This window comes from Ostrinia furnacalis, unplaced genomic scaffold, assembly GCF_004193835.3.
Source record: "Ostrinia furnacalis isolate ACB-3 unplaced genomic scaffold, ASM419383v2 OfSCF5689, whole genome shotgun sequence".
Classification (NCBI taxonomy): Eukaryota; Metazoa; Arthropoda; class Insecta; order Lepidoptera; family Crambidae; genus Ostrinia; species Ostrinia furnacalis.
In genome coordinates this window covers 64,861-90,050 of record NW_021135928.1, presented here as the reverse complement: position 1 = coordinate 90,050, position 25,190 = coordinate 64,861, and the positions used below count along the sequence as shown (strand labels likewise).

Below are 25,190 nucleotides of genomic sequence, written 5' to 3'. Positions count from 1 at the left end.
GACAGGCTAGGCTTATAATAGGTCCCCACGGACATTATTTCTCAAAATTTATAAACTTGAAGAAATGATGCATGATGAAATTTAATAAAACGTCTATATCGACTTTCGATATTTTGATCGTTCGATATTTTGATCGTTCGATATTTTGATGGTTCGATATTCTGAACGTTCGATATTTTGAGCATTCGATATTTTGATCGTTCGATATTTTGATCGTTCGATGAAACGTATTCGATATTTTGATTTTCGATCATTTGTCATTCGATATGGCGTAGGTAACCCAGTTGAAACAGACTACAGCTAATTTTCATAGTGGACTGTACTATACGATAAACGTGTCAGTCAATTTGACAACCTTTGTCGGAAACATTATTCAATGAAAATATTGTCCGAACCCTTAATATTTCTTTTCGACAAATACATTAACACATCGTGAACCACTTTTCTTTCACGACTATAAAAATATTTTAGCAATTTAATTCACAAAATCAATTGCAAACATTTAAAATAAAGTTTGTTTACACTTTGACAACAATAGACTGACATGCAAGGTGACATGTAAATGAAGTTTTCAGTTACTGTTGCCATTAAAAGAAATTAGTACCATTAGTTTTCCGCAACATGGCGAGGGTTTTTATGTTCCTGGTCAGGCTATACCTACTAGTATCAAAATTCGATAGTTCCTCAGCTTCCTAAACTTCCTATACAATGTTCGTCGACTCATCTTCCGTGTTTTTCGCAACTGAAGGAACCTTAATGATATAGATTTCAAGACGCATTCGGACTGACCTCTTGACGGGCGTTCCCTTCTTGTCCGCCTGGGGAAGCGCGGCGGGCGCGGGCTTGTCCCGCAGCGGTGCGATACGTTCGGGGTAGATAATAAAGGGACTAGGTAGTATCATAATAAATCCTCTGTTTCCGATACAATGTTTGACTCGTGAACCTTAGTGCTCTAGATTTAAAGACGAATTCCCAATATTACTGAATCATCACTGACCTCTTAACAGGTGTTCCCTTCTTGTCCGCCTGGGGAAGCGCGGCGGGCGCGGGCTTGTCCCGCAGCGGTGCGATACGTTCGGGGTAGATAATAATTAGGGACTAGGTAGTATCATAATAAATCCTCTGTTTCCGATACAATGTTTGACTCGTGAACCTTAGTGCTCTAGATTTAAAGACGAAATCCCAATATTACTGAATCATCACTGACCTCTTAACAGGTGTTCCCTTCTTGTCCGCCTGGGGAAGCGCGGCGGGCGCGGGCTTGTCCCGCAGCGGTGCGATACGTTCGGGGTAGATAATAATTAGGGACTTGGTAGTATCATAATAAATCCTCTGTTTCCGATACAATGTTTGACTCGTGAACCTTAGTGCAATAGATTTAAAGACGAATTCCCAATATTAATGAATCATCACTGACCTCTTGACGGGCGTTCCCTTCTTGTCCGCCTGGGGAAGCGCGGCGGGCGCGGGCTTGTCACGCAGCGGCGCAATACGCTCAGGGTGCGGCCGGGAACTCTCGCTCGTGGCCGGCGGGGAATTATCTGCAAACAATTACACGAGAACTCAAGACACAGATAGTTTTTTTTAATTTTCGTGTGTGTAATCAGTCAGAAGACTATGAACAGATTTGTGTAAACAGTTTGCACCACTGGCGAGTTACAGGACCTTACTCTACGGTCCTACAGTGGCTGTTTACGTAACATTGGCGAAATCGTGGTTGCCAAATAAAAGAAGAATAATATTTCAATGGTAAAGGTAATAAAACGACCGTAGCAAACTTTGTAGGGTAGTCGAATATCGAAACTGTTAGTTAGGCCATTGTGGTCTAAATATCAATAAATCATTCGGACAAGTGAAATGTGAATGTGTTTAGAAGTGTGCTACATAGTTTTTCAAAGTCCATTTCAGATTTTATACCCCTTATTACAAAAACTCAGTTTGAACCCTGGTTTAAATTGACATTTAGTATGGAAATGTCATTTTAAACCAGAGTTCGTCCTGGGTTTAACTTTTTTGTAATGAGGACCTATAAGTTTAGAACATTAAGATATTATGGTTTACTCACTAGCTACATAAAAGTCCTTGATTTCAGCCTTAGCGGCTTCGTCAGCAATACGTTTATTGTCTATAATTAGGTGGTAAGCGATAGCCAGTTGGTCGTGCGGGTCTCCGCTCAACAAAGCATTATGTACTTCGTGCTCTTTAACTCCAAACTTCTCGCACACTTCTGCTATAGCTTCCGTGTCAATTACACTGCTGTCCTGTAAGAAAAACATGTGAATTAGGAAAGTTGTCAGAAAACAAAACATTTGTGGAGTATTTTTTGTTCATTTGGGGGTGTTTGATAGTAAAATATGTGCTTTAAATGGATAGAGTTAAGATGTGATTACATGTGGTGTGTGTGTTGTGAGTAGTGTAAAAAAGATAATCTGAGTACATACTAATACCTGTTCTACAGGGGATGGGAACAGATACCCCGGTAGATCCTTTTGGAACCAGTCATGTTTTTTCACATCCTCAATACTGGCCCGTTTCATTGGGTCCACTTGAAGCATCATGCATAACAGACTCACAACACTCTTGTTTAAGTACTCAGGTATCGGGAATATGCCCGATTTGATCTTCCGGAAGAGAGTCGGAACATGTTCATCGTCGAAAGGCAATGTACCACATAACAAAGCGTAAAGAATGACGCCACAAGACCATACGTCTACTTCTGGACCTGCATACAACTTCCCTGAAATAACCTGTAATTAAAATTATTATTTTTAATAATTTTTGTGGCTCAGTGGCTGGTAAAAGTATCAAGAGATTTAGATTTTTTAATGTTTTACCTCAGGAGCTGCATAATTTGGGGACCCACACGAAGTCCGTAAAAATTCTCCGTCCATCATCATGTTAGACAGACCGAAGTCTGCAATCTTGACGTGCATATTATGGTCTAATAGGAGGTTCTCTGGCTTTAAGTCCCGGTGCACAATCATATGTCGGTGGCAGTAGTCGACTCCGGAAATGATCTGTTGGAAAAACCGCCGTGCCTCATGTTCTTGCAGTTTTCCCCGCTTTACGATGTAGTCAAAGAGCTCCCCGCCAGACACATATTCCATAATCATGAAGATGTCAGTTGGTGTGGATATCACCTGGAAAGGTTTAGGTAAATAGGCATTATGTTTTTTCATACTTATCAATACAAATTATCAAATAGAATATTATGTCATTCATGTTCAAGCTAGGACCTGAGGTGGAATTGTATAAAGCAATCGTAATCATTTGACAGTTCATATTGTACAATAAAATCTCAGATGGAACACAATTCCACCTCAGATGAAATAATTTATGAATTGCAAATATGTACCAGAACAGAATCTGATAAAGATATTTGCTTTATCAAGAATCTTTAAGGACTTGATCCAAATGAATGGTAATAACACAAAGTTATCTATTGTCCTGCATTGTAAACACATTAATGCTCAAGGTCAACACAATTAAAACCTGTCATTTACCTGGTACAGTTTTATAATATGTGGGTGCCTGAACAGCTTGAGGTTCTGTATCTCTCGTCTGATCTTTCCGACCACGTCTAGGGACTTTATTTTCTGTCTATTGAGGATCTTCACAGCCACTTTGTGCTTCGTCAGTTGGTGCTCGCCTATCTTTACCTTGCCGAAGGTGCCCACCCCTAGAGTGGCCCCCAGCGTGTAGTGCCCAATCTTCACGATGGGCTGGTTGCCACTCGCAGCCACGGGTTTCTCAGACATATTTACTAGGTTAACAATAACTTGAAAACAAGGCAATAACACCTAAACAAAACTACATCAAAACACCAAAAAAAAATGGGCACTATCTTGTTTCACTAATTATTTCATTATGTACAGTTCATGGTTACGTTGAAGAAGAGTAATTAACCAAAAATACTAATTAAAAAAATCTAATTTTTCACGGAAAAACACGAGATGAAGAAAGTAAGAAACGTCAATTATAGTTTTTTTTTTACGACACTATTTGTCAAAATTAAGTTTGGTTTATTCACTTATCGATGATTGTAATTGTGACTTGTAGGCCTTTATTTACTCATTTATATTTTTTGAAATAAAGCGAATTAATTTTAAATTAATTGCGTCCTCCATCTTTTTATTTTACTTTCAAAAACATTTCAGTAAAAAATAATTTTGTCTATGTTTTTGACATAGATTGCCTATGGTTCCGCTTGCCCCGCCCTGCACTCCCCTCCCCTTACCCCGCCTGTCTTTTTGGAGCTGTCTGTTCGCGAAGTGCGAAAAATATTTTTTTGTGGATTTTTATGTGCTATTTACTTAAATATTGTGATTTTTTGTTTATTTACAATGGATAAATGTGGGATTTGTGATAAACCTGCAGTTGTAAGTATCTTAACGCTCCCTTTACGCTTTCTTTTGTGTAATCGTCGACTATTATTTTTTGTTTTCTTTAGATTGTTATAAAAATAACGCGTCTGAAAGAATTTCGTTTATGTACGACTAGTAAAATGGTTATTACTTGATATCATGACATTCCTTTAAGTGTATTGAATGGTTTACAACGTTTTAAATTGCAGTACATGATAAAAATGTGCATCCGAAACCTGCCCGCGTTTTTTTGTTTCTTGGCCGTCGGTATGTTTTTTTTTGTCTGGTTCTGCTGAGTGCCCTGTAAAAAACAAGTGACTTTGTTTTTTCTCGGTTGTGACCACTGTGTATCGTAAAGAGGGAACCTTGAAAAGTTTACACAAAACCAACTGATTGGGTCACAGTTGTACAAAAAGCATGATGGGTTTTATGTTGTTTCACAATGCACACTGAAGTTTGCATACTTGCACAAGTTTGAAAATTAGCTCATTTGTACGTAAATTCCTCCCTACCTCTAATATTCCGACCCAAGACATTTATACTATCCAGTCAAAGTTCTTATAAAATGTGATTGTGATTGTGTTTTATTAAAATTATTTGAGCTGACAATGTTATTATTATATTATTGCTTTTGTTTCCAATTTTTTTACTTTGATACTACTATTTATCTTTATTGAGTTGAGCAGTATGGGGTCAAAGAAAAGTTTGTTTACTTTAATTTTGTTTAACAAAACTAATTGATAAGTCAGATTAAAGAAACTGAAGAAAGTATGATTATGAAAGTATACTTTAGTTGAAACTAAAGAGCATTCATAAATGAATGTTTTGGTTGTAATAAAATGTTTATTTTTTTTTAATTTCAGCAACTGTTTGAGACAGGCAACGATGGTGTGTACGCTTGCTTCAAATGCCAGCCGCTGGTGCCTGAAGTGACCATCGACGACAGCGCCACCGATCCACCCGATCCTTCCGAGTCACAGAACTCCAACACTGATGAGGTTTCTATTTTGTGAATTATTATTAACATTAAAAAAGTTATTATCGTCACAATGTCAAATCCTTGGAACTTATTATTGGTCTACTTCTACCTACAAACTTATAAAAAAATCACTGTAGACTGCTGTGTATCAATCAAAATTATATTGAATCTTCTTAATTCCTCTCTCTTTTAATCTCGTACATAGCATAATATTGCCTCATTCTTATTTCGCATTCCCGAAGCTAAAGGCCCCTGCACATAAGTTTTTTTCGGCGCCATAGACGTGCGTCTTACAATTGCGCGGTAGCTGCTCTGCTAAACTTGAAAAACTTTTGCTGCTAAAAGGTACATTCATTGCATTAATATCGCGTAAACAGCGCGTTCCGATCGCGTGAAATGTACGTTGACGACGCCTGAAAACGTGATATGCATTGGCCTTTAGGAGTGGGCAAACTTCAAAAAGAGAGAAAGAATGACAATGACAATAAAGACAATTTAAGACTTGATGCGCGCCTCAAAACGTGTCACATGACCTTTCCGTCCATTAGAAAGTCAGTGTATAAGAAACTTGAATGTAGCATAATAATTTGCAGGAGAGCAATGATAAATCCCTTTACTGTGGCATCTGCCACAAGTCGTTCCAGAAGAGCATGCAGCTGCAGAACCATATGCGCAACCACCGTGCGGAGAGGCGGTTTGTTTGTACTTATTGCAATAAAGGTTAGTGCTAATATCCTATCAAATATCTAAAAGTATTTATCGCATGTTTATTCGCCAGAAAACCAAAGTTGTCGAAGTCATAGGGCCTATGTTAAAACTTGTGCGGGTGCCCGCTCCCGTTCCAGCGGGGCTACACCGAAAAACGTTACCCGAAGTGTCGAATATTGCCATCCCTCTCACGCAAAGCGAGCTGCCAGCTCATGCGAAGGTGACAGAATAGATTCGAAACGTAAGTAGCGTTTCAGAGTAGCCCTGCAAACGTCCGCGTCAGTCCGAAACTCGTCGTACGCGTCCGCGCCACACTGCTCATACTAGTTTTCGATACAGACAGTGAAGGCGCCCGCGCGAATTCTAGCGGAGGCCCTTATAGAAGAGACTGAATCTTGTTACGAGTTGTTATGTGTATTCCAAAACACTCAGCACAAGCTCTTTAGAATATAGCAAATTCGCGTTATTTATTAGACATTAGACGGACTGCGTTCAATATTTACCGCCTAAAAACATGTCTTGTACGTAGGTAGCAGAGCATAGTTAAACTGTAAAAAGAACCGAAAATGCTATATTATTACGTTTTTTGCGCAGCAGAAAACGCTTTTTTAACAGCGTAATAATGGTTCTCAAATTTATGCCTAGATTGCTTACGATAAAGTCGACAGACTTGTAATTTATTTATGTATTTTTCTGCAGCATTTTCTCAGTCCAACAACCTTAGGGCGCACCTGCGTATCCATACCAACGAGCGGCCTTTCAAATGCACCGAATGTGGGAAAGCATTTACTCAGGTATGATTCATTTTGTTATGTCCACCTAGACAAAGTTACAGTTGAAACAGATAGTTTGAATGTCGAAATCACGTCGCTCTGACGTTTTTTTGTATGTAGTTTGCTTAGTGAAGCGAAATTAAAACTCAATNTATCTGAAGGGAGGGCTGAGTTCCACTGTTGCGGTTGGAAAATGCAAATAAAAACAATTTAAAATTTTGTCTGTGGCACTTAAAAGCAGTCTAGTCAGATTTTAGATAATGGGCTTATTGAGACAGGCCATAAATAATTCCTTAATAATGAGCTGAGCACTATAATCAACGACACACTGATAGTAAAAAAAAATCTAATTTGATCTTTATCACAGTGCAGTTATTGTAACCGAAAAATTAAAAAAAGTGTCAAAAGCTCATAAACTATGTACTGTGCGTATTATGTAGCCGTTATACAGATACTATTATGTCCCTGGAAGATCTTTAATTTTTTTTTACTCAGGTCACGAACCTGAACAACCATGTTCGACTGCACACCGGCGAGCGGCCATTTGTGTGCCCGGAACCCGGCTGCAACAAGGCTTATGCGCAGGTATGTGTAACCCTTAAGAAAAATCGCAATTTTCATTCTTTTGGACACTATCACAAGGTGTTAAAGTTCAAAATAATTTAACAGGTTGACCATTGATTGGTTGAAGTTATTGTACAGTTGAACTTGACAGCACATTTTACTTTACAAGTTTATTGCAAATTAGCCTAATTTTTAGATTGTTTTGCTTGATGTGCCTAAACAAATTTATAGTATTAAGAGATCTGGAATAAGGCTTGATTTGGAATATAAGAGTCACAGCATAGAGAAATAAATGTTTATACAGGATACATAAAGACTGTAAACTAGGTATTTCGGTACAGACTAAGAATAGGTTAATCTGTAATTTTTTGGTATGTTTTATAACACTTAAAATGTTATAATTGCGTATAAGCATGTTATGTACAGTTATGTAAATAAAAAAAAAACAGTTTACAAAGTCTCTCAGACCCTATTCCATTGACATAAGAATGTGGCTAAAATGCTACATATTTCTGTACTTGACTGTACGAGCATTAAGTTGATTGACTGACATTTAGGTCACACTATTATCTGACTGTGGGACTGGGGCTCGTAAAATCAATAGTAATAATCTTCACTAAGCATAATCGACTTTGAGTGTGATTGTATAAGTACTAATTTTACATGGCGTTGTAGTCCCATTGGCAGATTTGTTGAAAAACCGCGGGAAGTTCAAAAAAAGATAGTGTGCAGCAAACTTTATTTTAAATGTGCGCAATTGGTTTTGTGAATTAAATATTTTTATAGTCGTGAAAGAAAAGTGGTTCACAATGTGTTAAAGTATTTGTCGAAGAGAAATACTAAGGGTTCGGACAATATTTTCATTGAATAATGTTTCCGACAAAGGTTGTCAAATTGACTGACATGTTTATCGTATAGTACAGTCCACTATGAAAATTAGCTGTGGTTTGTTTCAACTACCTATTTTAAAAAAAAGTGTCACTTTCGTAAGTGTTGAATTTTATAGAATTAGGAAAGAAGTACCGAGTTTGAAGCGTTCATGAGCAGACATTGCAGTTGAATATTCAAGTTCTGAATTTGATTATTGATGAATAATAAAATAAATTCTACTAGCTCGATTAATGGTTTCATTTAATTTATTTAAAGCAGGTTACCTATAATAATATTTTTTCGTTAATTAATGAAAATATCAAATTAGCGCGTAATCCTGAATCCTGATACATAAAGTTAGCCTATTAATTTAACACAGGTACGACTGTACTCAGTGTTGCAGGGTTTTTATGTTCCTGGTCAGGCTATAGTGTTAATTAATATAACAGCTCCAGTTATGTAAAAATTAAATCCGAGGGTTAAATGACGACTCGGTATTTTTACTGTAATGTGAGGTGTTTAATTGGCAACTTAATCCACAATTTGCAGTATTAGATTCACCCGTGTCTGAGTAAAAAAAAACACGAATGAAGAGTTGTTGGCTTGGTAAATTGGACCAAATGACAATAAATGTTGGCAGACCAATAAAATAAATAAATAAATTACACAATGGTGTCTTTTTAGCAATAAATGTCACAGTTTCTTGGATGGCTCAAACTTGGAGTGCAAGTGTGGTTGTGTTCCCCAGTCGATGAAGCACTTGATTTCGTGCCCTGCGTGCCCAAACAACTGCACGCAGGTAGATTTAATAAATAATAAATGCTACTGACAACGCCACTCTTGTAACGGACTTTTGGGCTGACACTTTATAGGTTTGTTGTCGACACGACAAGAAGAAGCTTTTCATGCAAACGTGGTTCTTGCTAACGACGCCCGTTGCCGGCAGGTGACGAATCTGAACCAGCACCGCAAGCGGCATCTGAACGGGCGGCCCGTGGAAGCCACCTACGACTGCACCGTCTGCGGCGAGCAGTTCCAGCAGAGGAACCACATGTACACGCACAGGTGATGACGAGGCTTTTGGAGCCATTTTGTCAGCTTGTTTCTTAGTTCTCAATAGATTTGCCTTATTCGAAAGATGATAAACTTCATCATCTTTCGAATAAGGCCACCTACGACTGCACCGTCTGCGGCGAGCAGTTCCAGCAGAGGAACCACATGTACACGCACAGGTAATGACGAGGCTATTGGAGCCATTTTGTCAGCTTGTTTCTTAGTTCTCAATAGATTTGCACCTTATTCGAAAAATGATGAAGTTTATCAATTCATTTGCATCATATTCGAAAGACAATAAANACAAAAACGTTCAAAATCTATCGGGGAAATTCGTGCCGATTGATATGATCTCGATTTGAGTGGCGACCCGTTTGGGTTTGGGTGCAGCAGTGTCGTATTCTATCGGAAATAATTAAATCCAAGGTATTCTATCATGACATGGGTTGTCATGTGAGCGGAAATGTTTCAAAACATTGAGACTACGGGCAGAATTGAGGCTTTTATGGGCAGCGGATGATCTGTAGGTAGCAATCTTGTTTTGAAAGAGATCGAGATTTCGCCCAAACTAAGCAGCATATGTGTTTCGAACCCTAATATTTTTTGTTTCCAGACGTGAAGCACACCCTGAAGTTCGAAGCCACGGCCAGCGCTGCGGGATCTGCGACGCCATCTTGCCGAGCGAGCGTCTGTTGAGGCTCCATGTGGCGCAGCATACGCTCGCCGCGCCCGTGCACGACGCCGACCAGGACTCAAGTCAGTACCGCTACTGAAACTGAGTTGTTGGCTAATTTTTAGTCTGTCAATTACATTTATCAAAAAATATTGGAACTGTATATTTTTATTTGTCAATCAAACAAGTAATTACGAAGTTATGATGCTTTGAAGTTCCGCGCGACGTTACAGAGTGCTACAATTTTAAGCAGGCCTTGACGTCACAGGCCTCTTCTTTGAATCTTTGGCGTGCTTAATCTCTTTCAATTTTCATAACGTTAAAAAAGTGAAAAATACGTGTCGAGTATTTTTTGATAAGTTAACCGACGGACTAATTCAAACTCTTGCTTTGGTAACATCTCTATTGTGTATTCTGATCCACAGAAGCTTCAGAGGAGGAGGAGGCGGGCACGATGACGTGCGTGTTCTCGTCGTGCGGCGCCGTGATGCGGTCGGCGCGCGAGCACACCGAGCACCTGCTGCGCGCGCACCAGCTGCGCGTGCTCGCCGCGCCCGCCCGCCCGCCCGCCCGCCGCGGCCGCCCGCCCAAGCAGGCGCCGGTCAGTACACTGCGGCAGGCGCTCGGCCGCGAGCACACCGAGCACCTGCTGCGCGCGCACCAGCTGCGCGTGCTCGCCGCGCCCGCCCGCCCGCCCGCCCGCCGCGGCCGCCCGCCCAAGCAGGCGCCGGTCAGTACACTGCGGCAGGCGCTCGGCCGCGAGCACACCGAGCACCTGCTGCGCGCGCACCAGCTGCGCGTGCTCGCCGCGATTTTTCTGTTCGGTTTAGTTGATGGTAGGACTTGTTCTAAGTCCGCTTGGCTAGCTAAAGCCTGGTCCGTGAGCACGTAGAATTTTGTCCAATGACCCCAAGCTACCCATCCATATCACCGCCTGCCGCAGCAACATAATTACGCGCGAGCGATAAGGATGGGTAGCTTGGGGTCATTGGACAAAATTCTACGTGCTCACGGACCAGGCGTTACCACCATCTTACCTTAGTCTGTCGCCATAACAACAATGTTAAATGTTAACAGCATTGTTGTGTTCCGGCCGTTAGAGGGTAGATAGCCAGTTCCCCCGTGGTTGAGGATTCAGGGTGAAGCTCGCTTCCACCTTTGGCCTGATCCTGCACTACTCCCAAACACAGTATAAAAGGAAACTATACTCCTTTGTGGCGTCTCAACTGTTTGTGTCAGATTGAGCTATGGTAACCGTTTGTTGTTTCTTTTTTTTTTTTAGTAAATGAAACTTATTTTGCATTTGTAGTAAGTAAGTAGGTACCTACTTATAAGATAAGTCATGTTTAAATCAAAATTCTACTATTATTGATACGATTAAGTGTTTTTTTATGTGTGCATGGAACGGTTCGAAACAAACTGCATTGAATCTATATTGCATGTTGTGTCAGCCTATAATTGTTGTTGCATTGTAACTTTGTTCATAATTGTAATTTTTAAGTGTACATGTTGTAATGTAACAATGTTGGTAGAGAATAAATAAATAAATAAATAAATAAATCATCACTTACGATCAGGTGAGATACAGGCCAAGAGCTTCCTCGTTGTGGATAAAAAAAAATTACTCATCCGAAAAAGACGTTGCGTTGGCGCTGTGCGGACCTGACGCTAGTGCTGCGTAGATCCAGCGTTCAAAACTCGAATTTACGTCGCGGCTACGGTAACCCAGCGCCGAAGTGTAAGGAAGACCTTAGAGCGGCCTCTGACTGATGCCGTTGTTGTTTCTTGCGTATAAAAAAGTATGTATGCCACACAGTACCTTCCCATCCCCCACAGCACAGCAAACTTGAGAACAGGTGAGGAGGAGTGTAAGCAGTAAAGTGCTGGAGTGTCATCGCCCACCCGCTGTCCCAGGTAAACGACAAACGCGGGAACGACACGAAAATATCAAGTAATCTTTGTATATCAGGGTTCGAAATTATCAAGATAATTACGCTTCGTGATAATTATCTGATAATTATCGGATAATTATCAACAGTATATTAAGATACATTTGTCATATTTTTTCATAAGAAATTCTGATGTTACATTGAGAATGTTGCTTATGTTTTTGGTTACTGTATGTTGTCAAGTTATCCATCGCTAGTCGCATAAAGCGTTGTGGAAAATAGACAAATTTTGAGTTAACAAGTGATCGTTATGGAGCTAAATAGATAGGTTTTAGAACTATCTATGTTAAATAACGTCCACCACTAGACGCAAGTGCGGAAATACACGTTCGAAAACTTCGAATACGACTTTCTTACTTTCACGAGCGCATTTTTTTGTTATTATCAACCGATAATTATCCATCTGTTATTATCAAGATAATTATCATGATAATTATCGTGATAGTTATTATTGATAATTTATCCTTTCGAACCCTATTGTATATGGTAGCGGTTTACGTAGTAACGTAAGTCGCGTGAAGTATTTAGTCGTATTACATAGCATCACGTCGCTTCATTTTACGTCCCATCGTTTAATTAAGGCCACAAGTCAGTTGTATGCGCGACAGAGATGGAAAAACAATCACTATTTCAAAGCCACCTTAAAAACTAAACTAGCCATGTATTCTGGTATTCATAATCATACGTTTGGTTTCAGGCGCTGAAAGATCCATTAGACCTGACAGACTTCAATGAAGTGAGTATGATCGATTCCAAACTTAATATTTCCGTTTATATTTCATAGTAATATCAGGCCTGTTCATCTCCGCGAGTTTACATTAAAAACAAAACAAGCACGATGGCACCCTACAGGATTACTATTCGACAAGGCCTCACATACGAGCGAGCATTGACTCACGCACTCGTATTCTTGTGTATGATGGAAAAAAAAGTAAAGAAAACGGTGTACTAAATACTGTGCAGTATTTAACTGCCTAAATAATAATAAAAACACAGAATGTACTTTTTTAAGTTGCCTGAAAACACTGAAAGGTAAATAAGTGGTTAATATTATTCATGATAATTCATGCTAAATCATGTATTTCCTCCGCCATTTTCCGCAGTTTGGCACCTCACGTCACATCATTTTACCGAAGTCAGCCCTATGGCTTTGGTCGGCTTCGGCGCAGTATCGATCACTGACGTTTGTCAACAAAATGGTGCTTGACTCTTGAGACAAGCTAAATTACACCATATTGTTAACGACATTGAGCATACATTTTTTTAAATACCTTCGCGAAGTAAACCTTCTGTACGTAGTACTTATTATTATTCTGTGGTAATATTTCAAAAAATCATTTTAGTTATGGTTGAGATATTTTCCAATATAGTCATAAGTCTACCATAAAATCTCAATATTGTTTCAGATAAAAATAATAAGGAGTAGCTCGCAGAACACATACATCCCCAAGTTGAAAGTGCAAAGTTTGTTCCAGTGAGCCCGGGCCGCCCGGCGCCGGGCGTACTAGTGTGCACGTAAGAGTTATAGATGACCCACGCTGAACTGTCCCACCAAACTCAATGACAGGGGGGCGCTACCATCGTTCAACTATATGGTTTCCAAAATGGCAATAATCGGAACCAGCGATCCGGTATTGACGGTGGCGCCCCACTGTCAATGTCATGGATAGGACAGTTCAGTGTCTTAGAACTATAATATGAATATTTCCAATATGGCGCCGAACAAACAAGCCGATGTTATGCTCGTATAGATTTACACACTTTATTCCATTTAACAGTAATGCTTTTAGATCATCCGTACTGTGACGTTTTCCTGCGTTTCTACATTTGAAGGACTTGGTTTAATAATGTTGCGATATCTTACGAAAAACATAGTTACGTACGGAATTGAATAACAAAATGATAGAATACCAGTGCCCCGTATGTAAAGGGAATGGAAGTTTTACATAAATGAACATTTCATTATAAAATTTATCAACAGCCATATTAAAAAACAGCACCATTATGTACCTAATCACATAAAATGTAGTACATGATAACACCTGTATTATGAGACGTTTTTTCAATCCAAATACCACACTATGACGTCACTTCACTTTCATATTGTAATGAAATTGTTTTAATTGTCATGTACTATACGAAAATACAGCAACATAAATTGTAATTTGTATTACAAACATATTTTTACACAGTACGATAATGTAGGGTCCCCATATTAATAATGACATTAACAAAAAATCTAATAAAATGAACTTAAAATCACTGTTTTGTACTTAAGCACAAAAATAATCCAAAAACTGAAAGAAAACAAAGTATTTAAAATTGAAATTATTATTGATCTCTCAAGAATTGGTTCAAAAATATTGTCTGATTAATTTATTATTTACAGAGATATTCAAAATCAAAATAATATTCTTGCCAATGATGTGATTTGCACACTTGGCATAATAAATATCTAATACTTTTACTTAATATTCTTGCAAATATTGTTAGTTTTAGAATAATATGACGATAAAATAAGTCTAAAGATCATAATGGATATATTTTTTACCTGTAAATGAGATTGGCGGTAAATATTGCTTTGTATAAATGGATGTGTGAGTGCGTAGTTTGTGTGTTTAAGTTTTTTGTTAGGATGCATAAAGTGTAAAGTAAAGAATAACAAGCAATTTGAGCGCAATTGGTGTGATGTTGGGAGAAAAAAGAAATGACGCTAACGTATTAATGATACAGTACACACGATAGCACATCAAGTTTAACATTGGTATTTAAGCAGTTGTGATAGGAGCTATTTTGCAACAAAAATGATAGTTTGATGTGCTGTCGTCCGTACATTGTTATTTGCTATAACATAGTGTTCATTGGTAGGTCCATAGCGCATTATGATTAAGAAAATACCCTTTTAAATTAATTGTCGACCTTATAAGTGATTATTCGTGAACATAATTCATCGGGCTGGTACCCTTATAATATAATCGATGGGTCATGGTTTGGTTCAAGCCTGCAATAAACAAACTAGGAACTGCCACAAAGCGATTTCTTTACCACTGCGTAGATTGAACTTTGTGGTTAAAAATACGGTTGAAAGAGAACCCATAAACACATGGTCGTTAAGCTAGGTTAACGTGGTCGTATAATAAATAAAATTTGTAAGAATACCATCTCCTAATATTTTTTGTATTACAAACATAAACTATGTAGTGTTCTCTTTTCTTTTCTATCCAACGAAAGAGAAAAGAAACACGATGTAGATCTGTGATAGTACAAATTTTATTAGATAGAAGCGGGTCCAGTGACTTCAATAGATAAGTTGGGATTTTATCAGAAAGCAATATACTTTAGGCATTAGATTTGGTCTTTCGTGTCTACTATTGCATTTGAATGTGCAAGCGAGAGGTGACTTCTTGCTTTCTCTATGAGTATGTGTGAGTGAGAGGGAAGTAGTCACATTAAAAAGTTTTTCCAACGAGTGAATGCAAGCACACACAAAATTTAATTGTTAAATGCGCTGCACAAATTGTAAAAGACGTATTTTCTCACGCTATCAATATAATAATTCGTACACGGATTGTAAATTTTATAAAATAGATCATGTTATAAGTTATAAGTTATAGCGTTACGTAAGTGATATTAGTAAGTGCAATTTCTTTTTAAATAAAGTAGTATTTTAAGGTGGTTGTAAAAGTATCCATTTGCACAACACTCTTTAAAACAGGATTAGAATACTCTGCATTCAAAACATTATTATTTAAATGTCTGTTTGTTTACAATGAAAGAGAAATGTTGAAGAAGGTTGTGCAGTTGGACCTAAGAATATTTTTAATAACACAAAATCATGTTTCAGGAAGATTAATAGCGATTACTCATACTTAACATCTTTCAATACAGATTATTTTATTATTATTACTTTAAATGAAATAATCTAGCACTATTTTTCTTAGGATATAGTCTTATGAGTACGCGTAGTCGTGGTTAATCGAAAAATACAACACAAGGTCTTCCCATAACCCGGTTATATTATACAAAAATAGAACTCAAAATGAATATATTGGTAACAGTTTCACACAGCGTCGGACTGGCCATACAGTCGGGGTGGCATTTGCCAGCCGGGCCCCACCCTGCGCGGGCCCCCCAAGGGCCTNCGACCCTGGTTTCACAAACTTATGAGTAGGAAAAATCTTATGAAATTAGTAATCACACTGAGTTTTAGATGAAGTAGTTGTGTCGATGCCTGGTTATTATAAAAATTGTACAGATTTTAATGTGTTGTTTGTTGTAAAGGAAATTTTATTATAACAGTATTTTAAACATAACAATAACATTTAGTTTTGCATTACATGTTTAACATTTAATGGAGCAATAAGCATAATACTTACGCCAACAAGTTAAGCTGGCGACTGACTGTAAAATTTACTATAGGCGCACACTAGGTGACACACGACAGCGACAAACGTGGCGACTAGACAGAACAACAGGCTGCGGCCGACAATTTCATAATTATATTTATTTCAAAGCTTCGTACACTTGGGACTAGAGTCGCGGCGTCCAAAATATATGAAAGCAGCCTGTCATAGCGTCTAGTCGCCAAGCTGTTATTGTCGCATGTCGCCTAGTGTGCGCCTACATTTGAAGTGTATGGTATCGCGTTTTTGTATTGAATCTACGAAAACGCGATTTATTGCACATTAATGTTTCAAGTCAAACAATTTCAAAGATATGCCGCCGATGCGTTATAATGAATTCCTGTACATTTCGAAGCGTTATCGGTTTTGCTAGTTAGTTATATTAATTTAACTTATTTGGAAAACAGTGTTATTTTACTATACAGTGTTTATTTATATTTTTTTGTTACTATTTTACATTTTACTTATTAAATATACAGGCTGGTGTCCTAATAACGTGCATAAGTGAAAATGATTGGTACACATAATAAACCACTTTAGGTGTAGAAGTTAGTATGTAATACATAGTTGCCTGCCAGAACCCATAATAACCCTGTGAGAGCATCGAATCAACCCATTTCATTTATGCACTTAATTCTTGAACACCTGTATAATGTACAACGATTATAAAAGGTGTGATAGACGTCATACGCAAACAGACCCTGTCTGTAAAAATGTGTCGTTACTTAAACTTATAACGCATCGTTTATGGCATAATAAAGCAATTTACGATTTAAACATAATGTTAAATGTAAATAAAGCAGCAACGAAGACAACTGTTAGCCGTTGCAAATAACTTGGCAGAGAACCAAGGAGGATATTGTAAAACGCTACTTGCATGCAGTCATTTATGTACGCAGGGTGTACAGTCAAATAGTTCGTGACAGCCAAAAGGTAGCCAAAAAGTTCGCAACACGTCTTTGTTATATTGGAATAAGGTAGTTTTTTTGGCCACTTTGGGTGTCACGAACCAAAAAGTTCGCAACACGTTTTTGTTATATTGGAATAAGGTAGCTTTTTGGCCACTTTGGGTGTCACGAACCAAAAAGTTCGCAACACGTCTTTGTTATATCGGAATGAGGTAGCTTTTTGGTCACTTTGGGTGTCACGAACCAAAAAGTTCGCAAGACGTCTTTGTTATATCGGAATGAGGTAGCTTTTTGGTCACTTTGGGTGTCACGAACTATGTATTTGACACTGACTGTGCGATACCATGAAGTAGGTGGGAAAATACTGAGATTAGATCACTTAATTTGCTAAATGACTGGTGAATTGCAATGAACTCTTTGAAATGGATGTGCAATAATTTATACAATATCCTCCATGGTTTTTCTATGAAAGGCGTTCAATAAATTAGCTTGCTGTTAGCTCTAGAATAGTTAGGTTAAGGTGCAAATGTTCCTATGAGTGTCAGAGTCGCATAGTTAGTTACATATGCCGCGCGTTGTATATTCGACCATTTCAATATTTCTAGCCTTGTTAAGTGTCGTATGTCGGAGATTTTTCTATTAACATACAATTATCTTAATTATACAATTTTAAATTATTCTGTGTTTTATTTATTGCCTTCTCTAAAGTTATGGGTAATTTGTAATGTGTGATAGGAACATGCGAATAGCACTTACAAACTGACTTTATGGACATTTCTGTGACAAACTATTTGATGCTGACTGTACCAGTAAGTCCAAAAGAATATTTTAGGACTTAGTAGATATTTCGCATATAATAGACGTACAATAGACAATGCTGAATTATTAATAAAAATATTTTATTTATTTAAATAAATGGTGCCCTGACGACACCTCTCATTCTCATACATAAATTGTGGTTTTCATTTTAACTGGATACGCTAGAGCTAGTTAACGCAAGACTGTCGCGAGCGCAGTTAGTTAATTAATAAACCAAATAAAACGTAGATTCAGCTAAGGGAAAGGCAAGTTACTCTAAAACCTCCGTCATTCGATCGACCATTCGCCTGCTAACCGGTTCGGTGCCGCTCGTACTGTTTGCAGTGAAAGTCAACTTTTTATTTCTGTTTACGGCTTTTGTTGATAGTGTTCAGTGAAATCAACTTTGCTGCTCCATTCGCGAAGTAAGGAAAGAAGTTTTTTTAACAGGTAAGTTTACTTATGGTTCAGTAAATAACTAACAGCAATGTAAGCTACCTAAATGTAGCAAATTATTATAATCGTACAAAGTTGTTTACCTTTACTTACTTTTGTTCGTGTCATTGAATTCAATTAAAATCAGAATTGTTTGTTTTTTTTTCATCAATACAAAAGGTGACAAAAGGCCCCGTTGATTTGTGTGTTGATGAAACCTCATCAAACACAGTAATAATTCCTCTTATCAATTTGTGTTCAATAGGATTTATTGCTTGAACTATGTTTTTGTGAAACAAATGGTTGTATTGCAGGTAACAAAAGCTAGGATTTTTAATCATCATCATCATCATTTCAGCCATAGGACGTCCACTTCTGAACATAGGCCTCCCCCAATGATTTCCATGTTCATCGATTGTTACCGGCCTGCGACTAGCGTCTTCCTGCTACTTTTATGATGTCGTCGGTCCGCCTTGTGGGTGGACGTCCCACGCTGCGTTTTCCGTTTCAGGTTTTTTTTTAATAAATTTGGTTTAATACTTAGTAACAGCTATGGACTGCTCGTCATCATCTTCAGCCATAAGCCGTCCACTGCTGAACACAGGCCTCCCCCAATGATTTCCATGTTGATCGATTGCAAGCGGCCTTCGTCCAGCAGCGCCTTCCTGCTATCTTTATGATGTCGGTCCACCTTGTGGGTGGACGTCCCACGCTGCGTTTTCCGTTCCAGGTTGTTTAAGTTTGGTTTAATAGTAACAGCTATGGACCGCTCGTCATCATCTTCAGCCATAAGCCGTCCACTGCTGAACATAGGCCTCCCCCAATGATTTCCATGTTCATCGATTGTTACCGGCCTGCTTCCAGCGCCCTCCTGCTACCTTTATGATGTCGTCGGTCCACCTTGCGGGCGGAAATCCCACGCTGCGTTTTCCGTTACAGGTTTTTTAATAAATTTGGTTTAATAGTAATAGCTATGGACCGCTCGTCTTCATCATTTCAGTGATAAGCCGTCCACTGCTGAACATAGGCCTCCCCCAATGATTTCCATGTTGATCGATTGTAAGCGGCCTTCGTCCAGCGCCTTCCTGCTACCTTTATGATGTCGGTCCACCTTGTAGGTGGATGTCCCGCGCTGCGTTTTCCGTTTCAGGTTTCTTAATAAGTTTGATTTATTAGTTTTTTAGTTTTTTTAGTCGGCCGTTTGGTGTAGTGGTTCAGAACGGACTACTATGCCGAGAGGTCCCGGGTTCGATTCCCGGCCGGGCAGAAATTGAAATGATGAATTTTAATTTCTGTGACGGGTCTGGGTGTGCTAAGTATAATATTTATGTATTTAAAAAAAAAAAGTATAAAAGTAGTATATCCGTTAAACTAGCACCCATAACACAAGCATTAAGTTGCTTACTTTGTGGCTAGCTGGCGCTGTGTGAAATTGTCCAAAGATTTATTTATTTATTATATTTATTTATTTATTAGTAACAGCTATGGACCGCTGGGCGGGCAAGACGGCGGTCGTGACGGGCGCAAGCGCGGGTATTGGGGCAGCCATCAGCGTGCGGCTGGCTGACGCTGGCTTGCGCGTGGTCGGCCTGGCCAGGAGAGCAGACTTAGTTGAGGTAAGTGTTGCTTATTGTACGTACACTGTTGGTAATTGATTGTCAAATGGAAAATTTTTCCAACGCAGTTGTAATACAATTTCCGATGTGCGGTCCTGCAAACGGACGACAAACGTCCGTCTCAAAACGTCTAATTTGAAAGAGTCCTTAGAGGTCTTAGATGTCCCAACTCCCACACCGTTCAGATGGAGTATGGCATCGTGGGTTCCTCAAGTTCTATATCGCGGCGCCGGAGCCGCACTGCATTGTGTGGGACGGCTCTAACGAAGCTGTTCTTCTCATTATGGACATTAACATTGTTGTTAACATCCAACATAGAGATATCTGAATTAAATACTTTAACACATATTTTTTGCTTACCTATAGCCTAGCGTGTATGTATGCTAACTACAATAATAGTTTTCGAAACTTTTTATATTCTAATCTAAATGATTACAATTATAACGCCTTATCTGAATTTTGTGCTATTCTTACGTGTGAGGATGATACAAGTTACTCTTGACGCATACCCCCAGGCGCTCCGTTCCAAAGTGCAAGGGTCTGGCAGCATCCACTCCCGGCAGTGTGACGTCACCGACGCCGCCGCGGTGGCTGATGCCTTCGCGTGGGTGGAAGACAGCTTCCAAGGCGTCGACGTGGTCGTCAACAACGCGGGGGTATTCTTTCAAGGGCATATTACTGGTAGGCATGATTAACAGCGAAGTTAAGGTTCGGCCAAACCAACAGCACGCCGGCTGATCGCGTGTGATCGCGTTGGTTTGGCCGAACCTTTAGACTTTTTATTGTAACCTTGCTTGGAAAAAGTTAAAAACTTATTATTTAATTCCGTGATCCATCAGTCACGCACGCGCCACTCAGACGTTGAGTTCAAATAGTCGATAGGTACCACAGTTTTGGATTAGCTTCCTTTGGTGAGCGACACTGACTGAATAGGCAGTCCCGAAGATTCGACAAATGATTATTATAATCACGGGGTTCCAAAATAGGACCACTTCTGCTAACTGAATCTAGACAATAATAGACGACCAACCGACTTGCGTGACTATTAGGTATACCTAGATCACGCAAATGGGTTTTATTGGACCTACTTTAGAAAACTTTTGGCTCTCTTTCATTAATCAAATTGTTTTTAGATGTAGGTAATAACCAAATCAGCGACGATCAATGGAACACAGTGCTGGATCTCAACGTGAAGGCGGTGATCGCCTGCAGCCGGCGAGCCATCTCCTCCATGAAGAAGCGCGGCGGCAGCGGGCACGTTATCAATATTAGCAGGTAACTACTTATTTATGTAACNGCTAATTTAATTTTAAGATTTCACAGAAGATAAATTTAAAGATCATTTAAATACATGCCGTTAATAAATATGCCAGAACAATTGTTAGTAACTGCGATGGATAACTGGAGGCACGACCTTTATTGTAGAGCGTATGCAGTATTTAATTTGAGCTTTATAACCGTTGCATAAGGATGTATTAATTAATAGTGGAGTAATGAAACGTGCAAGGGCAGAATGTGCGTTTACGACGCGGCCGAAGTATTGGCATAAATCTTGGTGACAACTGACATCTGGGGCAACTTTATTAGTGTTGTTAGCCGATTCTAGGTAAATGGTCAAGAATGCTAACGCTGATCTTGTGAATTGAAGGAATTGGTGCAGTGTGTCGCCTACGCGCTTTCTGGTCGGGATGAGACACTCATTAACAGGTTTATGACTTCCTAACTCGAAAAAATGATGGAGGATGCATGATCTCGTTATTGTCTTAAACTGTACAATAACCGCTTCACTTCAAAGAGGTTTTGAACGTCTTTGTAAGAATGTTTGACTAAATATTAGACCGACATGAAAATGTTTCCAGTTTCCACGAGTCATTATATTTATTAGTTCACAATAATGTAGGGCATTATACTCCAATATTTCCGAAAATTTGGCATAGCACAAAACGATGTAAAGAAATTGAGAAATTTAACAATAAATTAATAGTTTATCTTACAAAGCGATCTTGTTTTGACGTTAGAGCGATAGATTAGTTAGTGCAGAATCGTTAAAACTATAGCTATCTCTTTCATTTGCGTGCTATTTCGTATCTTTTGTTTCACTTATCAGTTATATTTGTCAATGTGTGCAATTTGGAATAGCTCGGCACGGATTAAAATCGTAATTTCTATGAACGTAACATATCTATAGTTCTATAATATCATTGTGTAACATTCATTCTTTCTAATGCTTCAACCACACTAACGCTTGCAGATCGCCATCGCCGGCGCGATCATAGGCCAATGGCTGGTGGCACGGACCGTCATGGGTTGCGCGACCTCTCATTGGCCTTAGATCGCGCCGTCGATGGCGATCTGCACGCGTTGGTGTGGTTGAAGCTTAAAGGTGAAAGTATTACTTTAATAAAAAAGTAAAAAACAGACTTGAAAATGAAACTATGCCTCAGTAGAAGGGAACTAAACCGTGGGATTCCCAACTTTCGTTGGGACTGTACCTACTGTTCTGACCCCTGAGCTACATATACACTATAGTCTGGTCTGTGAGCACGTAGTAGAATTTTGTCCAATGACCCCTAGCTACCCATCCTTATCGCTCGCGCGTAATTATATTGCTGTCGCGACTGTGCGACTGGCATCCGCAGTGAGTGTGCGAGCGCGATAGCAACAATTACGCGCGAGCGATAAGGATGGGTAGCTAGGGGTCATTAGACAAAATTCTACGTGCTCACGGACCGGGCTTTAGAAGCGTCTCTTTTCTCGTTTAATTTCAAATCGAATATTAGGTACATACCTACACGATGCACTCATGACCTGAAACAAATGGCTACCATCTAATTTACAAGGACTAATGTATGTGACGTGTTTATTTCATGTACCTAACCTATCCTTGGCCATGATTGATACATGAGTACCTGGCTTGTAATTTGTACGTCATTGTAGCCTGGCGGGCCACTACATTCCGTTCTCGGAGTTGTTCAACGTGTACTGCGCGACAAAGCACGCCGTCTGCGCGTTCTCAGCTGCTCTGCTCAACGAACTGGCGCACCTTGGAAGCGACATTAAAGTTACGGTCAGTTGTGTCCAAGTTAGGACAATAACCTTCGGCTCCGGAGGACACCGTCGGGTTTTAGTGGGTATATAGACCTCGTCCTTCTGGCGGGGAGAGTGGCGCATAACCAGCCGCCCCAACAGCCATGAAAAAAAGGGTTTAGCCAGATGTACGAAGCTTTTGATAGCTTATGGTAACATAATCGTCAGGTTATTTAGTCTCCTCTGTAAGAATAATTAAGTGTTATGAATGACGTTCTCCAAATTACCTGAGGCAAATGGAGGATTTGGTCTACACTGAGGTTGGGTGGGCTGATGTTCGCATATTTTTCTTAGTAGCCTAGACTAGACGACAAAGTCCAAAGTGGGGGTAGTTATTATTCTACTTTGCCTGTTGTTATTATTTCTTACTGCTTCTATCCCATATTAATATATTGCTGTTTGTGTTCAGAGTATTTCCCCGGGGTTGGTGGACACGGCCATGATCGGCGAAGGGAACCCTCTGCCCAAGATGCGACCAGAAGNATCTTACACAGGGCCGGATTAACCATCTCGGGGCCCCTAGGCACAGCTCGTTTCGGGGCCCCCCTTTTTTTGAAGCGGAGGAAATGCTTTGCGCACCGTCACCACTGCCGAGGAACAGGGTGATGTGTGGGACTTCCGGCGCCCTAAGGCCTCAGCCTCGAATTTAGCGGGCAGCGGCGCGGGAGCGGGGCGGGCAACGCAGACCCGTTCTCGAAACAAGCGGGCAGCTCGCGCGGCGCTTTAGCGGCGAAGTGTTGTGTTCGGGGTTGTGTTGTCGAGATATTTGTTTTTATTCGCAAACGAAATGTCTGAACAACGGCGACAATTTTATTTCGATTCNTACAAGGGATCTCTTACCACATGTGATTATGCAGAATTATTTAGTATTTATATTTTCAATTATTTATGCAAACAATCAAGACGCCATGCGCCATGTTCAAGTTAAGAAAGAGAAAGCGATCTTGTTTTGACGTTAGAGCGATAAGGATGCGTGCGTTGCGGACATCGTTAAAACTATAGCTATCTCTTTCATTTGCGTGCTATTTCGTATCTTTTGTTTCACTTATCAGTTACATTTGTCAATGTGTGCAATTTGGAATAGCTCGGCACGGATTCAAATCGTAATTTCTATGAACGTAACATATCTATAGTTCTTTAATATCATTGCCCCTTACTAATAAAACTTACACGCTCGTTGAACAGTGTTTTAAAATGACATTTCCATACTAAACGTCACTTTAAAACACTGTTCAACGAGCGTGTAAGTTTTATTAGTAAGGGGTAAGCAAGTACTGAAACGCAAAATTCGAGTCTATCTAGGAGTTGATGACAACAAGACTTGTCTCGTCCTATACAGTGTGTCCGGGCATGTAGTGATCAAACTTTAAGGGCGTAATCTAATCCGGNTTCGATTCAAAATTTTATTTCTAACGCTCGATTTATTGTGGGCAAAAGAAGGAGTGCGCTGCCCGCTCGTTGCCCGCTCCCGCGCCGCTGTTTTCGAGAACCGGTCTATTTGATTTTACGCATAAGATCCTGCCGCTCCCGCGCCGCTACCGCCGCCGCCCCGCTGCCCGCTAAATTCGAGGCTGAGGCCTAAAAAGGGCGCTGCTCCATCCTGAAAAGGACGGGGTATACCCACTAAAACCTCCGCGGCGTTCCGTCATCGCCCAAGTGGGGATGTCGTGAGTATCTGGCCGTAGCCTTAGACTTCCGCGACACCACCGGCGACAGCTCGCCTACACGGCGGACCCTACACGCCCCCCTCGTGGGCGTCCGCCGGAAATGGCCTGAAACGCAAAGCCGTTCCCGTCAGACGGAGGTGACAAGGGTGCCCCCGCACCCCCGGCCTGCTGGCCGCCACCTGGGGGCTGAGTAGAACCGTCGTACAACCGCCTTTTCCACCGCCTTCTCCGCCTGCGAAGCGATGAGGCGAGAGGATCGTTTTCTCGCTCGCGCTCCGCTGCCTCCTTCTGAAGGATGACCTCTTCGCAAAAGAAGGCGACCACCATCCAGCATCTTTCACTT

General features: G+C 40.0%; 3 protein-coding genes across 4 annotated transcripts; 2 read left to right on the top strand and 1 right to left on the bottom strand.

Annotated features, from left to right (window-relative positions):
* Positions 1 to 1,383: 1,383 nt before the first annotated feature.
* AMPKalpha (AMP-activated protein kinase alpha subunit) lies at positions 1,384 to 3,980 on the bottom strand. Of its 2 annotated transcripts, none has more exons than XM_028316412.1 (5): positions 3,504 to 3,980; positions 2,835 to 3,140; positions 2,448 to 2,747; positions 2,066 to 2,261; positions 1,384 to 1,541 (listed from the first exon to the last, which is right to left on the bottom strand). In XM_028316412.1, the coding sequence occupies exons 1-5, from the start codon at positions 3,756 to 3,758 to the stop codon at positions 1,399 to 1,401; spliced, it is 1,200 nt and encodes a 399-aa protein (XP_028172213.1). In that variant the 5' UTR covers positions 3,759 to 3,980; the 3' UTR covers positions 1,384 to 1,398. The 2 variants fall into 2 exon arrangements, with proteins under 2 accessions (XP_028172213.1, XP_028172212.1); XM_028316411.1 differs by having other exon boundaries at positions 2,442 to 2,747; positions 3,504 to 3,979.
* Positions 3,981 to 4,238: 258 nt separating this feature from the next.
* Positions 4,239 to 15,979, top strand: LOC114361408 (zinc finger protein 664). The gene is made up of 10 exons (XM_028316408.1): positions 4,239 to 4,379; positions 5,228 to 5,362; positions 5,937 to 6,063; positions 6,751 to 6,845; positions 7,320 to 7,409; positions 9,205 to 9,323; positions 9,925 to 10,067; positions 10,410 to 10,714; positions 12,631 to 12,669; positions 13,340 to 15,979. Exons 1-10 carry the CDS (start codon positions 4,344 to 4,346, stop codon positions 13,409 to 13,411), a joined length of 1,161 nt encoding a protein of 386 aa, XP_028172209.1. The 5' UTR covers positions 4,239 to 4,343; the 3' UTR covers positions 13,412 to 15,979.
* A 2,304-nt stretch (positions 15,980 to 18,283) lies between these two features.
* Positions 18,284 to 23,685, top strand: LOC114361407 (farnesol dehydrogenase-like). The gene is made up of 6 exons (XM_028316406.1): positions 18,284 to 18,492; positions 19,954 to 20,093; positions 20,609 to 20,774; positions 21,227 to 21,368; positions 23,031 to 23,160; positions 23,590 to 23,685. The coding sequence occupies exons 2-6, from the start codon at positions 19,962 to 19,964 to the stop codon at positions 23,683 to 23,685; spliced, it is 666 nt and encodes a 221-aa protein (XP_028172207.1). The 5' UTR covers positions 18,284 to 18,492; positions 19,954 to 19,961.
* The last annotated feature ends 1,505 nt before the right edge of the window (positions 23,686 to 25,190 follow it).